Genomic DNA, 15,718 nt, shown 5'->3' with positions numbered 1-15,718 from the left:
AAACTGTTGGGAACACAATTACCCAGTGGGGAGCTGAATAGGCACATTTTAAAGTATTACCTGGGTCGTTCTCAAATTATATGACTGCGGTCAGCGTCAACTTTTCGAACTTTTTCATACATTTAGTATGATTTCATGGAGTTTAGACGCAAGCACAAATATGGAGAATGGCCCACCTATGAACTGTGTAAAGTTGTAAACTTTGTTTGACGGGAAGTCAAATAAAACGAGTTGGATCGGACATATTCACATTCTCGGAACTTTTAGATATACCTGCGTCACGTCGGGTGATCCGTGGAAGGATAAGTTGCGGTTAGTTAAAGATATCTGTTAGCTTGATTTTAGTGGGGATTCCCCTGTTCATTTCAGAGTTGGGCCATCAAAAGCATCTAGCGCTTACCTATTATGTTCTATATCAAAGCTATAGTTCGTTTTTTTAGCATTAGAAATAAGGTAAACAATCTTGATGTGTCTTTTAATTGAAAAACACATTTTAAAAATAAGTTACGGCAAATATGTAACAATTATGAATCTAAAACGATCATTTATATTCTTCTGCTTTCATAAGTAATCGCTTTTGATTTTTAAAAAGCGTTTTTCAATTAAAAGACATGTCAAGATCACTTACCTTCTTGCAAGTTCTTTCTAATGCTAAAAAAAACGAACTATAGCGGCTTATCTAATTTAAACGCTGTATACTCGCATATATAAAATCAACAATACCTTAATTAACTTTTACAAAATGTAACTAATTGATATGAAGGTGATCAAATTACGTGTATTTATATTGTGAAAACGTTTAATTCGTCTATCTAAGGATAGGTTTAAGGCATTTATTTGCGTGCTCATCGCAAATGTATTATTATGTTCCTGGGTTATGCATAATATTCTATGTATTTATCTATATGTGTAGGTATAGTCGCATAGTATCCATAGTACAAAAGCTTTTGCTTAGTTTGGGGCTAAGTCGATATGCACTGAGAGAAAAATCATCACCAGGAATTAAAAAACAGTTCTGTACTGGGGGAAAAAATGAAGTTTTAGTAATAATTATGGACGTTTCACTATTTCTGTAAAGTTTATTTATTTCTACAAACAGCTCACTGCTCAGTAATCCCAAATATAATTTCAACAAACCGATAATAGAAATTGCAAGAACTAATAAAAATTACAAAAGTCAATTTGTTCCCATTAGTTAACTCTCCTTGTCCCCGGATTAAGTTTATTTTTGTAATTCTAAGTGTATTTTTGTTATACTTTTCTCTCAGTGTGTGTAAGATTGTCCCCAAATATTTATTTATATAGAACATTCTTGCCGAAAACAGTCTACAGCTCACTGAGCTCAAGTATACAGTGTGGAAAGATAAGTCGGGCCCTGGAGGGAAACTACCTTAAATCCTTAAGCTGGCTCATTTTACTTAAAGGAGACATTCCTTTATTTTTAAAAAGAAACAAAACTGCATTTAAAGATTTTTCTTTTTTTCTTCAATTTGGTTTGTCTAAAAAAATATTAAGTACTAAATATTAGATTTTATGGATATATTATACGACAGACGAGTGTAAGACCTAATGTTTCTTGGAGAAATGTTATCATTAACATTAACTATATCGACTAGTAGAATAAAATTGCGACTGTTTATTTTTAGGAATTTTAAGTCGGTTCGAGTCCCGGGCGAGGCCATCGAGTTTTAGAAAATCTTTGAATGCAGTTTTGTTTCTTTAAAAAAAATAAAGGAATGTCTCCTTTAATAAGTAAAATGAGCCAGCTTAAGGATTTAAGGTAGTTTCCCTCCGGGGCCCGACTTATCTTTCCACACTGTATAATGTAACGACTAAGATCCATTACACATCCATCTAACATCATATGAGTACATTAGGTAAGTATGCACCTGGCCCATTGATTGACACTGAACGTACAATGCATTGTTTCATTGTGTACCTATTGTACCCGGCGTATTGACAAATTAACAGTTACCAGAGCCATTATCGTAGTACAACTCGCTTCTTTATTGTACTAAATGTGTTTTTGTTTACTACTGAGCAAGACGATTGAAAAATTGAGAAAAAAAGACGCTGTGCATACCTAATCGTTGACGTATTGTTTACGTAGGAAAATTTCTAAGTTATTGGCAAACATTTCATTTTATCGCTGACGATAAGGGCTACTTTTCTTTCCATGTTGTTGTTGTTGTTGTTGTCCTAAGGCACCCCAGAGGTGCAAAGGGCCTTCACAAGCTCGCACCACGCCTTCCAATCTTCAGCGACCGCTCTGGCCTCGCTCCAGATCAACCCGCTCTACCGGGTTGAGCTGGAGTTCTATCCATAGACAACTAATACTCATCAACGGCAAACACAGTTTGCGTTGTTTTATCACAGAGTTTCTATGACCGCCTCCTGTCTCCATCATCAGATCAACTCCATGTTATCACATCATAATATTGCATTGTCAAATGATTTACATACGTATGCAAAATTTCAGAATTCAGTTCAATTTTGATTAGAATAATGGCTACGAAAGAAAAATAATAGGTATGTCTTGGTCGGTTTTTGCTAGTGTCAAAAGCGATACCTAATGGTCCTTTTAATGATGATGACACTTCTTCACACAAACCAACAACACTATTAATAATATTAGTCTATTCAGTACAAAGTACTCGTATGTTTTCCAAGTTTCATACTTAACGCCGCGCCGCCCTAATGAGTATGACGCGACACAATTTTCATTCGCCACCTATTATTATAGAAATAATAAGTTTAATTATTGACAAGTATAGGTTATTTTTATAGGTCCTTGTGGCAATTTGCTGCAAAAACGTGAGAATACACGCGCCTAGACACGTGACGAGATTTTACGAAATCCAAAAATTTTACGATTCACCTTTCACGTAGAAACTAGAAATCCTCCCTTACATTTTTCACTCGTACGGTCAAAAACTTTAAGTTAATTTAATTTTTAATTGTTGACCCATCTAACGTTCCAGCTTATTTGGTTGTCAATAATTTTGACGTCCGGTCCGGGGGGGGGGGGGGGGGGGGTCGGGGGGTTTTTGAATTTCGATCGGTCGATTTCGGCACTCGAAATGCTAAAAACGGCGAAATGCTAATTTTTTAAATACGAGCGATCGAAATTTGGAATCTAATGGTATTGACCACTCAATTTCAATTCTATTAGTTGTAATTTAAACGCCTAGTAGTGGAGATATCATTTAACGAAATACACGAAATCGAGTGGTCGAATTTCAAAAATCGGCCCCCTGGCCTAGTTTGACCCTGCCTATAAAGCCGATGGTTTGCTTATGAAGTCCTGGGTTTGAATTCTGATAAGGGCGTTTATTTGTATGATGATACAGATATTTGTTGCTGAGATAATTATGGTTGGTTTTTTTTTTATTTAAGTATTTATATATTATATACAGGGTTCTTCGCGATTTCGGGATTGGTCCCATAGTAAAAGTTGCTCAATATAATCCCAAAATCTCCCTGGCAACGAGAATGCATTTATTTTTAGGCCACCGTGTATATCGTTGTCTGAGCACCCACAACACAAGCCTTCTTGAGCTTACCGTGGGGCTTAGACGCATAGTCAATTTGTGTAAAAAAGTCCTATAAATAATTTTTAAGAAAAAAAAACCGACTTCCATGGGGGCCGATGAAAGATTATTGTAGATGGTACACTATGTAGAAAAGGAGGTAAAACCACCCACTTTTCTACTAGCATTTCGCTTCTGTATAATGGCTCCTCTACAGGATGGGCCAACGCCGGCCACTCCAAGGGACGCAGCCATGCGGTAGAATGAGATAGCAATATCACTTGCTCCCTCTAACGCATAAATGCGTCCCTTGGAGTGGCCGGCGTTGGCCCATCGTGAAGAGGAGCCATGAGGGTCGTAGTTCTAGCCCAACCTAACCCACTCCTCAGATAGCAGTTCGGTTCTGTGCGGATCGCAGTTCGAACCTAATCAAACCCACTTTTCAAGTAGCATTTCGTTTCTGTAAGGCCCGCAGTTCTAACCTAACCTAATCCTTGTTCGGTTCTGTGAGGATCGCAGTTCAAACCTAACCTAACCCACTTAATGGCGCATGCCGTGCGGTGTACGGGGGTTTAAGCGGGAGGGGCTAGTAAAAATGGCATCATCGTACTTTATACCTAAATTAATTTTATGATAGGTAATCATAGTTGTTTCTTTAGTTAAGGTATCATAGTGTTTTTCTGGGTCAAGGTCCGGGTCCGAGTCCGGGTCCGAGTCCGGGTCCGAGTCCGGGTGCGAGTCCGGGTCCGTGTCCGGGTCCGAGACCGGGTCTGAGTCCGGATCCGAGTCCGGGTCCGAGTCCGGTTCCGAGTCCGGGTCCGAATCCGGATCCGAGTCCGGGTCCGAACCGGATCCGGGTATGAGTCCGAGTCCGGGTCCCAGTCCAAGTCAAAATCGAAATTCGTAATCACCAAACGTGTACCATGCGTCATTGAAGAGTTCTGTACTGGTCATCATCAGCAGTTCCACTTTATCAAATGCGACAGTTTTTAATGTAAATGCTTGATTTTATGATGAAAATACAAAAAAAATCTATACGTATGCCTTTAATATTTGAGGAGTTCCCTCGATTCCTTATGGATCCCATCATCAGAACTCGAGCTTGACAAAAATGTGGCTTAAAAACTTAACTTGCTTAACGAACATAACGAAAAGGAAAAATCGCCAAACGTGAACTATGCGTCGTTTAAGAGTTCTGTTCTGATCATCATCAGCAGTTCCACTTCATCAAATGCAACAGTTTTTAATGAAAATGCTTGATTTTCTGATGTAAATACAAAAATCTCTATACGCATGCCTTTAAGATTTGAGGAGTTCCCTTGATTCCTCATGGATCCCATCATCAGAACTTGAGCTTGACAAAAATGTGGCTTAAAAACTTAACTTGCTTAACAAACATAACGACGAGGACAAATCGCCAACCGTGAACTATGCGTCGTTGAAGAGTTCTGTTCTGATCATCATCAGCAGTTCCACTTCATCAAATGCAACAGTTTTTAATGAAAATGCTTGATTTTCTGATGTAAATACAAAAATCTCTATACGCATGCCTTTAAGATTTGAGGAGTTCCCTTGATTCCTCATGGATCCCATCGTCAGAACTGGGTTTTGACAAAAACGGGACCAATCTGTATGCATATACATTCAATCAAAAAAAAAATTATCATAATCGATCTAGTAATGACGGAGATATGGAGTAACAAACATAAAAAAAATAATAATAATAATAATAATTTTTAAGAAAAAAAAACCGACTTCTATGACCTTGACCTGGGGGCCGGTGAAAGATTATTGTAGATGGTACACTATGTAGATAATTTTTAAGAAAAAAAAACCGACTTCTATGGGGCCCGGTGAAAAATTATGGTAGATGGTGCACTATGTAGAAAAGGAGGTAAAACCAGTACTTTCTAGTAGCATTTCGTTTCCGTAAGGGTCGTAGTTCTAGCCTAACCTAACCCACTTCTCTGATTGCAGTTCGGTTCTGTGAGGATCGTAGTTCGAACCTAATCAAACCCACTTTTCTAGTAGCATTTCGTTTCTGTAAAGCCCGCAGTGCTAACCAAACCTAACCCACTTTTGTTTGGTCTGTGAGGATCGCAGTTCAAACCTAACCTAACCTACTTAACGGCGCATGCCGTGCGGTGTACGGGGGTTTGAGCGGGAGGGATTTGGCATCATCATACTATATACCTACATTTTATGGTAGGTAATCATAGCGGTTTATTTAGTTTAGGTATCATAGTGATTTTCCGGATCAAGGTCCAGGTCTCTGAGTCCGAGTCCGGGTCTGAGTCTGGGTCCGAGTCCGGGTCCGAGTCTGGGTCCGAGTCCGGGTCCGAGTCCGGGTCAGAGTCCGGGTCCGAGTCCGGGTCCGAGTCCGGGTCCAAGTCCGAGTCCGAGTCCTGGTCCGGTTCCGATCCGGGTACGAGTCCGGGTCCCAGTCCAAGTCAAAATCGAAATTCGAAATCACCAAACGTGTACTATGTGTCGTTGAAGAGCTCTGTTCTGATCATCATCAACAGTTCCACTTCATCAAATGCGACAGTTTTTAATGTAAATGCTTGATTTTATGATGAAAATACAGAAAATTCTATACGTATGCCTTTAAGATTTGAGGAGTTCCCTCGATTCCTTATGGATCCCATCATCAGAACTCGAGCTTGACAGAAATGTGGCTTAAAAACTAAACTTGCTTAGCAAACATAACGAAGAGGACAAATCGCCAAACGTGAACTATGCATCGTTGAAGAGTTCCGTTCTGATAATTATCAGCAGTTCCACTCCATCAAATGCGACAGTTTTGAATGAAAATGCTTGATTTTCTGATGAAAATACAAAAACCTCTATACGCATGCCTTTAAAATTTGAGGAGTTCCCTCGATTTCTCATGGATCCCATCATCAGAACTCAAGCTTGACAAAAATGTTGCTTAAAAACTTAACTTGCTTAACAAACATAAGGAAGAGGACAAATCGCCAAAGGTGAACTATGCGTCGTTGAAGAGTTCCGTTCTGATCATCATCAGCAGTTCCACTTCATCAAATGTCACGTTTTTGAATGTATATGCTTGATTTATTGATAAAAACACAAAAATCACTATATGTATGCCTTTAAGATTTGAGGAGTTCCGTCGATTCCTCATGGATCCCATCATCAGAACTGGATTTTGACAAAAACGGGACCAATCTGTATGCATATACATGCAATCAAAAAAAGAATTTTTAAAATCGGTCCAGTAATAACGGAGATATGGAGTAACAAACATAAAAAATAAAAAAAATAAAAATAAAAATAAAAAAAATAAAAAAAAACATACAACCGAATTGATAACCTCCTCCTTTGGGATTTGGAAGTCGGTTAAAAATAAAAAAAAACATACAACCGAATTGATAACCTCCTTCTTTGAGATTTGGAAGTCGGTTAAAAAATGTCCAAACCCTAAATGGCTCAACAATTAGGTATGTAATAGTACATTATTGTCGAGGCTCGGAAGTAGCTACTTGCAGGCTGAGGATTCGTTTTAAACGGACGACCTTGGGAGTCCGTTTAATTGAATCCGAAGCCAGCAAGTAGCCTTCCAGCCGAGTCATATATAGTGCTTTTCTCAAAAATGGTGCAAGAAATATAAATATCATAGAAATATTTTACAAAAACAACATTCTTACGTATATGTTTTCACAGAACAAAGCCCTTGCCGCCTTTTTATTTTTTTTTAATAAAAAAATAGAAGTGTATTTTTCTGCCGAAAATACGCCAACCTATTTGAGACAGCTAAATAGTCGCGGTACGAATCATCTGTTTGGCTGTTTAATGGGCCTGTGCCTTCATTTGATATGGCCATTTCAACTTTTAAAAAGTTTGGAACTCGACAAATAATGGAATTTGTATGCAACATTGCAGTCCTAAAATCGAGACTGCAATGTTTTTAACTTTTTAATTTTTGGCTGACCATAAACTCCGCGCTTCGCGACCTATTTTTTAGATGGCAATGTCGACTTTGCCGTCCATTTTTGAGAAATAGTACATTATTGTCGAGGCTCGGAAGTAAAGGAAGGCTACTTGCAGGCTGAGGATTCGTTTTAAACGGACGACCTTGGGAGTCCGTTTAATTGAATCCGAAGCCAGCAAGTAGCCTTCCAGCCGAGTCATATATAGTGCTTTTCTCAAAAATGGTGCAAGAAACATAAATATAATAGAAATATTTTACAAAAGCAACGTTCTTACGTATATATCTTCACAGAGAAAAGCCCTTGCCGCCTTTTTATTTTTTTTAATAAAAAAATAGAAGTGTATTTTTCTGCCGAAAATAATATTTGAGACAGCTAAATAGTCGCGGTACTAATCATCTGTTTGGCTGTTTAATGGGCCTGTGCCTTCATTTGATATGGCCAATTGAACTTTTAAAAAGTTTGGAACTCGACAAATAATGGAATTTGTATGCAACATTGCAGTCCCAAAATCGAGACTGCAATGTTTTTAACTTTTTAATTTTTGACTGACCATAAACTCCGCGCTTCGCGACCTATTTTTTAGACGGCAAAGTCGACTTTGCCGTCCATTTTTGAGAAAAGTCCGTGACTGTAGCTAAATTGTACACCCCGATTTAATATGTTAAAGAGAGACAAGTAGAATTATAATTATTCCTCAAATTTGCCACTCAGCGAATAATCCAATCAGTAAGACCACCACTACCTACGTAACTATTACTTTGATAAGCACGGCTACCTACCACGAGTTGGCATTTTACGATGCGTAAAACACAATGCGTTGGTATTGTTACGTAAGGTTCATGAAAAGCATTTCAACCTTCCACAAAACGAAATGGAGGAATGTATTATGTACTAAAAAATATAATAAATAGAATAGTATGTAGTAGTGTAAATATAGTGTATACTTAGTTCAACAAGAAATTGTAGAAAATTATTGAGGGCGCCACTTTCTACGTAACTGTCGCATTTTTGACGTAAAATGCTTAAATATGGCAACTATTTAGTATGTACATTTTTTGTACCATTTTATTTAATTTCTACTATTTTATGTTGCACTATAAACGGCTCGGCCACGACATTGCGCGACTGTCGACGGCGACGGCGATAACCATAGGTTGGAGCGAAATGCAGCGATTGGACCTTTCGTTTCCACCTATGGTTGCCGTCGCTAGTCGCTCAATGTCGTGGCCGAGCCGTAAGGTATCAAAAAGGACTTGCAAGGAGTCCAATTAGATATGAGCGCCGCGCCGGCGCGCCGCCGCCGCCGACAAAATTTTCGCGCCGCCGCCGCCGACACTAGGCTATCGGCGTGGCATCGGCGTGACCTTGTTAGATAATACTACTTTCAGAATCAGATAATATATATTTTATCTAGTTTAAATCGTTAACGGGCCAGTCTTAATAGCTTATAGACATTCAAAAGGTATTTTAGGTCCATATAATTCAAAAATATCGATGGAAAATTCAAACTTTTTTGTTTGGTAACCGCGCTACTAATGTTAGGGCAACGAAATGACTAATTTTGCCAGCTGGCTAGCTCATCCGTCATTCACCGCTAATTTAACCATTGCAAGCATGGTTGAATGTGTTTAAAAGCTGTAAAGGGGGGTTCATTTCAGATATTAAGTGCTTTCGAGCCCAAAGCCATTGGCCGCTATCTGAACCTCCAAGTTTTCGGCCCTATTTGGAGCCTAAATGTTGGTTCTTCTCCGATCTTAGCTCCAGGTCTTTAACACTATGGCCTCGGTCTTTATCGGCCTTCGAACTTACTTACACTGGACTAATAGTTCAATTCCAAGCACTGCTCTCTTGCAGCTTGGCCTTCGGCCTCGCACAGAAGCGCGCCGTAGTCGGCGCTCCGCGCATTCGGCCGTCAGCCAAGCTCACACTTGGTGTTTGATTCTAAGCTGTAAGCTTACCTGCAGCTCAGCATCTGGCCTCGCATGGGAAGGTGCCGGAATCAGGTCTTCGGTGTTAGGTGGATCTCGGCCTTGGGCCTCACTTTTTGACATAATTCGGTTTGTTGGGTCGATATTGGTTAATGATGGAGCTTAATTTTCCTCACTCCGGCTCTTTGGACTGTCGACCAGACGTTGCCCTGATACAGTCAATCCGCTACTTTTTAGTTAGCACAAAAGACAAGGGCTACGCAAAGATCTTCCGGCCAGGACCTCGCCAAGGTTAAGACTGCCTCTGATGCTGCGCGATATCGTTTATACTATATAAAAAAAATCGTCCCTTTATTCAATACATTTTGCTTGAAATTGAAAAATGCACTTATTTTATCACTTTCTTACAGCAAAAAGATGTATTTTCGGTAAAATTTTGGTTTGAATTATTTTTTCATTAATCAAAGGTGTTTCAAGGCCACGCCGCCGATTCGCCGCCGCCGCCGACCGATTTTGACCGGCGCGCCGCCGCCGGCTAAATGCCTATCGGCGCTCATATCTAAGTCCAATGCAATGATCACAGTTGCGGGCTAACTAAAACTGACATAAAGTGTCGCTATTGAAACTTTTGCTTATCAAACTAAACCACAATTCATGATTATTCATTTTACACGATTGTATATCATGACAGCGCTTCATAATTTTTTTTCTAGGCTCTAAGATCTGCCTTACAACGCCATCTATTAACAGTGTACAACAACGAGATGCGCCGACGCATGCCACGCACACGTTAGCGTAAGTGTTACAGCGCACGATATACAGATAGCGCTTAAATAAATGTTATAACAGTTCGCCACATCACTCATAGATGGCGCTGTTATCTATTGCATAATCTGTAGCAAGTCACGAGATATGTAATCACGTTACACACGAGTGAAGTGAAAATAAACGCAAGCGCAGGTGTTCTATGTATGTAAACAAGCTAGAGTTGTTTGGTATCGCAATCTGGACTGGAGTTTAGCAAACTGTACAAAGTTTAACCTTTTGAACGCCACCACATAATAAATAATAGTACTAAGTACAGAAGACTCACTCTCTAACAAAACGCGTCTGTTACGATCAGCACAGATATGATCGCTAGGTGGCGACAGTGCCACGCGCGGCTTATGGCAAACCCCAAAATTGGGGCCGAACAGATGTACTTTTAGCTACCTGTAGCAAAGCGACGAAATCGCGGAGTGAGACACGCCTGACGCCACAGACGGCAATTGACATCAACACAAAATCGTGACCATGACCAGTGTTGCCAGATGGTCACAAAAGTCACATTTTTCGTGACTTTTCGCCTTCTCGTGTGACATGTGCGTGACTTTCGATCATGAGGCAATTTTTGTGACTTTTTAAGCTAGTCGAATTTTGGACAAGTTTAATTCTGCAATTCGTATTATTTAGGAACGCAGTGAATGCACCCAAGTTGACACTTGCAATAGCACTTTGACGTTACATCCACCATCATGTTTATTATAATAGTCGTGGCAAAATGAGACTTGTTATCTTGACATGACGGTGTTATTTAGTTTGATAGTATACCTAGTAATTATCTATACGCCTCTGGCGGCCTCTGATTCGATCGGGCAATTTAATCAGATTGGCGAAGAATTGACTAATCTGAATACACCTTTAATCGGAGATTGACGCCAATTTTATTTCTGATCAAATCAATCGATTTGGCCATCCCGTTTGGATACCGCTTAAAGGCTCTCGTGATTGTTCAAAAAGTGATAAGTAAGTTGCATTTTATCCACATGTTAGGCAAAGTAATCAAATGCAAATTTTGCTGGTAGAATTGATTATTTTCAGGAAGAAAAATATCAATAGATTTATAGTGATATTAGTGCCCTCTAAATTGAAAAAATGCCCCAAAACGAAAATAATGGCGTCACAAATTGGTATTCTTGCGCCCGCACTCCATTTTATCGGTCATAATCGGCGGTTTAATTCGGCGAGCCAAATTGGCGTTTGCGTCCGCACGTCCTGATTCGATCGGGAAATTTAATCAGATTGGCGATTAATTTTACTAGTCTGGATACGACTTAAAATTCATGAAATCGATCACACATACCATTAAGTATGAAAATGTGTGTGTTTCAAAAAGAAAAATCATATAAAGTTTGTAGATTTGTTGTGAAATATTATATTTTCAGAATTTTTTTCTAACAAAATCGATTTAAAGTTGGTTAAGCATGGCTTTGTCAGTAGAAAAAGGCGGCAAATTTGAAAAATGTAGGCGCAAAGGGATATCGTCTCATAGAAGATTTTAATTTCGCGCCTTTTTGTTTTTTGACCAGCTATACCTATCCATACGATACAATAATATAAAAATGTGACTTGAGCAGCAAAATCGTGACTTTTAGGGAAAGGAAACGTAACTTAGGACTCCAGAGCCCTGGCAACACTGTACCAAAGACGGCATTTGACGTCGATTGTTTTTTGATGAAAATCTACTGAAAAACACCCCACTTTTAGGTTGGCATTTATTCCCAAAACTAAATTTTACCCCCGTGGAGTCGGTGGCGCGGAAAATGGAGTTTGGCGGCGTTTAGCGTTCAAAAGGTTTAGTACATTGTAGGAGAGGACGGAAAACCGCTAAAAGATGGACGAGTGAGTTCGAGGGCCGACACGTTAGTGGAGGCCCTCGAATAATACGAGTCCATCTTTAGCGTTTCCGGCCGAGGCATTACATAGTGCTTTTCACGACTACTGCGAGGAAATAAGAAAACATTTGCATAACTATAGGTACTAGCCCGGGATTTCTCTGGTTGCAAATTATAGTTCGTCAAGCAAATCTTGTCAGTAGAAAAAGGTGGCAAATTAAAAAAATGTAGGGGCGAAGGGTTATCTTCCCGTAGAAAATTAGAATTTCGCGCCTTTTTCTACTGACAAGATTTGCTTGATCAACTTTACTAGCCACTGCCTGTACTGTCTCTTGAATTTCGGTAGGCGTCAGCGTAAGAATAGCATTTTCTTCACTAGAAGAACTCATTTTTATAGCGAGCGTAGATACGCGTTTCTTATATTTTTTAGTCAAACACAATTTACACTATCCAATTCAGTAAGTATTTTCAGATCCCGCCTTTTTTACTTTTTTTTACCACTTTTAAGAGGCGTTTTTCTGTTATTTGCTTCAAACCGACTCTAAAATTAGAAGCGTTTTTGCTAAAAAAAACCACAAACAGCTACAAAAGTAAAAAACGCCTTAAACGTGAACTGAATGGATAATTGTTAAAAAAAATGAAGTGAATGGTTTTGACATTTCTTTTTTTTTTAAACAAGAAATTGGTTCTATAAATAACCTAATATTATTTTTGAAGGAAAAAGTTGCGCAAAAAAAGACCTTTTATTGTTTTTTATGTTTTAAATTATACTCATTGCTGTAGCGAACTGTCACCAATGACAGATGATGATAACAATGAAACATTGTAGTAGTGGTGGTTCAGGTGCTACAGCTATTGCCTACTTTCCAGCTTGGTTTTAGACCATCTATTGCCACATTTCCGAACAGTGGCGTGAAAAATAAATTGCAATGTTTATTCAAATCTTGCATTATGTATCTGTACATTGGGTTTAAAGCGATGCCGCTTTTTAGGGTTTCGTACCCAAAGGGTAAAAACGGGACCCTATTACTACGACTCCGCTGTCCGTCTGTCTATCACCACCAGGGTGTATCTCATGAACTGTGATAGCTAGACAGTTAAATTTTTCACATGATGTATTTCTGTTACCGCTATAACAAATACTAAAAACAGATTAAAATAAATATTTAAGTGGAGGTCCCATACAAACGTGATTTTATTTGCTGTTTTTTGCGTAATAGTAAGGAACCCATCGTGCGTGAGTCCGACTCGCACTTGGCCGGTGTTTTTTAAATAAATGAGACTTACCTCGGCCCAGAAGCAGACGATGAGCGAAGAGCCAGAGAGGAGCAATGGATAATAAGCGGAGAGAAGACTCGTCGCCCAGCCCTCTTGGAACGCTGACTGTTGGCAAAAACAATACATAGTTAATAACAATGTTAAAAAAAACACTATACAGGGCATTTTTTCAACAACTAGCCATATTATGCGAGGTAATGAGGTAGGCCATATTGAACAACTTTTTCCATGGGACAAACTCCGAAATCACAAACAAAGTTTACGCTATCGAATGTATCGAAGTGTAAATTTCCACTTCGTTTTCTACTAGTTTTATTTGCAATTTATGGCTCCTCTACACGATGGCCCAGCGCCGGCCACTCCAAGGGACGCATTTATGCGTTAGAGGGAGCAAGTGATATTGCTATCTCATTCTACCGCATGACTGCGTCCCTTGGAGTGGCCGGCGCTGGTCCATCGCGTAGAGGAGCCATTAGTTACCTACCGAATCTGTCGCTGTATGTACCGTACGTGACAAAATCCTACTTTGCGCTGTGACATAACCTCTTAATCTCTAGCCGGTACTACTTATTGTAAAATATACAATACAGTTATACCTTGTTTGATTTGCTACTTTATTATTTGGCCAATAAGAGTGATTTTATTTTACTACTTAAAGGTGACACGAAATAGGCCCCGCGTATGAGATGATCAAGGCAAAAAACGCGACGAGGTAATGCATCTTCTTAGTGGTTACCTTGCAGGCTCTAAGGAAGGCGTCTGCATTACTCGCTGGCCGGTGCTGAGTTATATACTTCATCTGATTGAGTACCTTACAGTGTAGTAAATAAGAGTGCTTTTTCTGGGTCTATTTACAATGCTACTTGTGAGTAGCATTGTAAATAGACCCAGAAAAAGCACTCTTATTTACTGTGACACGAAGTAGGCCTCGCGTATGAGCGAGGCGGGAACGCGACGAGGTAGAGCATCTTCTGAGTGGTGACCTTGCAGGCTCTAAGGAAGGTGGGCACCTTGAGTCTTCTGTACTCCGACACTATGCATATCGTTAGTTGCACTAACAGACTGACTAACGGTGGACCTTATGCCATTGCAATAAAGGCTATCGTCAATTAACATTATGGACGATGGTACAAAGTTACTCACAGGTGACACGAAGTAGGCCCCGCGTATGAGCGAGGCGAGGAACGCGACGAGGTAGAGCATCTTCTGAGTGGTGACCTTGCAGGCTCTAAGGAAGGTGGGCACCTTGAGTCTTCTGTACTCCGACACTATGCATATCGTTAGTTGCACTAACAGACTGACTAACGGTGGACCTTATGCCTCTGCAATAAAGGCTATCGTCAATTAACATTAAGGACGATGGTACAAAGTTACTCACAGGTGACACGAAGTAGGCCCCGCGTATGAGCGAGGCGAGGAACGCGACGAGGTAGAGCATCTTCTGAGTGGTGACCTTGCAGGCTCTAAGGAAGGTGGGCGCCTTGAGTCTTCTGTACTCCGACACTATGCATATCGTTAGTTGCACGGCGCACACGAAGGCGACTAGTAGGAATACGCCGCCGATACCTGAAAGAGAGCAAAGGTTTTTTAATTAATTTTTTTGGTTGTAATCTTGGTTAACAGTAGGCTAAGTTCCAAAATGCAGACAAGTCGATAGGCCCCGTGCATGAACTATAAGGGACAGCATAGGAGCCGTCAGATTTTTGGCGCTCGTAAATGTGTCGTTTATGCTTCCGATGTAGCCCACAACATAGCAGAACCTACTATGTACAAGGAAACGTACCGCCGAGAACGATAGATGGTAGCACTTGCTTTGGCAATGTACATGTGCACATATGTTTCCGATTCAGGCCACAAGATGACAGACCCTCCAACGCGCATGGTCCCTATAGGGTTATGACTTGGTCACGAAACGCAAGCTCCGAGGATGCGCACTCGAAGTTGACGACTACTGCCACACTTTTGTTTTAATTTAACCAACTCGTATAGCGTATTGTGGCTGTCGTGTTAGTAGCTCTCGTCTCACGTTGCACAATTATTTCTGTCCCATCCAACTGATCATACAGGATCGCAAAGTAGATCCGCTTACAAATAATCTCCAGGCATATAAGTTTCAAGGATAGTCAAACTTGCTCACCACAGAGTACGGACATGACCGCCACGATCACTCTGTCTAGATTCTAGAATGTAACGTCAAATAATTTTAAGGAGTTATGAACTCCTTAAAAATCTAAAGTAAGGAATAAATAAGTTAAATCCTGCTGTTTTGGTTCAATCTAACAGATGCAGGTTCCTTTCAAGCTGTCCCCACGTACTGTAGATATGCGTCTATACTTACAAGCGTGATAAGGCATATTGGGCGGCGTCTCGTCGCA

The 15,718-nt window shown here is 40.0% G+C and overlaps 1 protein-coding gene and 1 long non-coding RNA gene across 2 annotated transcripts in view; one reads left to right on the top strand and one right to left on the bottom strand.

Annotated features, from left to right (window-relative positions):
* LOC134673998 (uncharacterized) overlaps positions 1 to 15,718 on the bottom strand; it is a 109,974-nt gene that overhangs the window by 55,805 nt on the left and 38,451 nt on the right. Inside the window, exons 3-4 of the mRNA XM_063532053.1 lie at positions 14,710 to 14,909; positions 13,353 to 13,448 (exon numbers count right to left, since the gene is read on the bottom strand). Coding sequence (XP_063388123.1) covers positions 13,353 to 13,448; positions 14,710 to 14,909 — 296 coding nt within the window. The remainder of the gene's footprint in view (positions 1 to 13,352; positions 13,449 to 14,709; positions 14,910 to 15,718) is intronic.
* Positions 1 to 15,718, top strand: part of LOC134674013 (uncharacterized) — a 176,741-nt gene that overhangs the window by 157,356 nt on the left and 3,667 nt on the right. The window lies entirely within an intron of this gene.

The sequence above is a fragment of the Cydia fagiglandana genome, chromosome 19 (genome assembly GCF_963556715.1).
Source record: "Cydia fagiglandana chromosome 19, ilCydFagi1.1, whole genome shotgun sequence".
NCBI lineage: Eukaryota > Metazoa > Arthropoda > Insecta > Lepidoptera > Tortricidae > Cydia > Cydia fagiglandana.
This window is presented reverse-complemented; position numbering and strand designations above follow the sequence as displayed.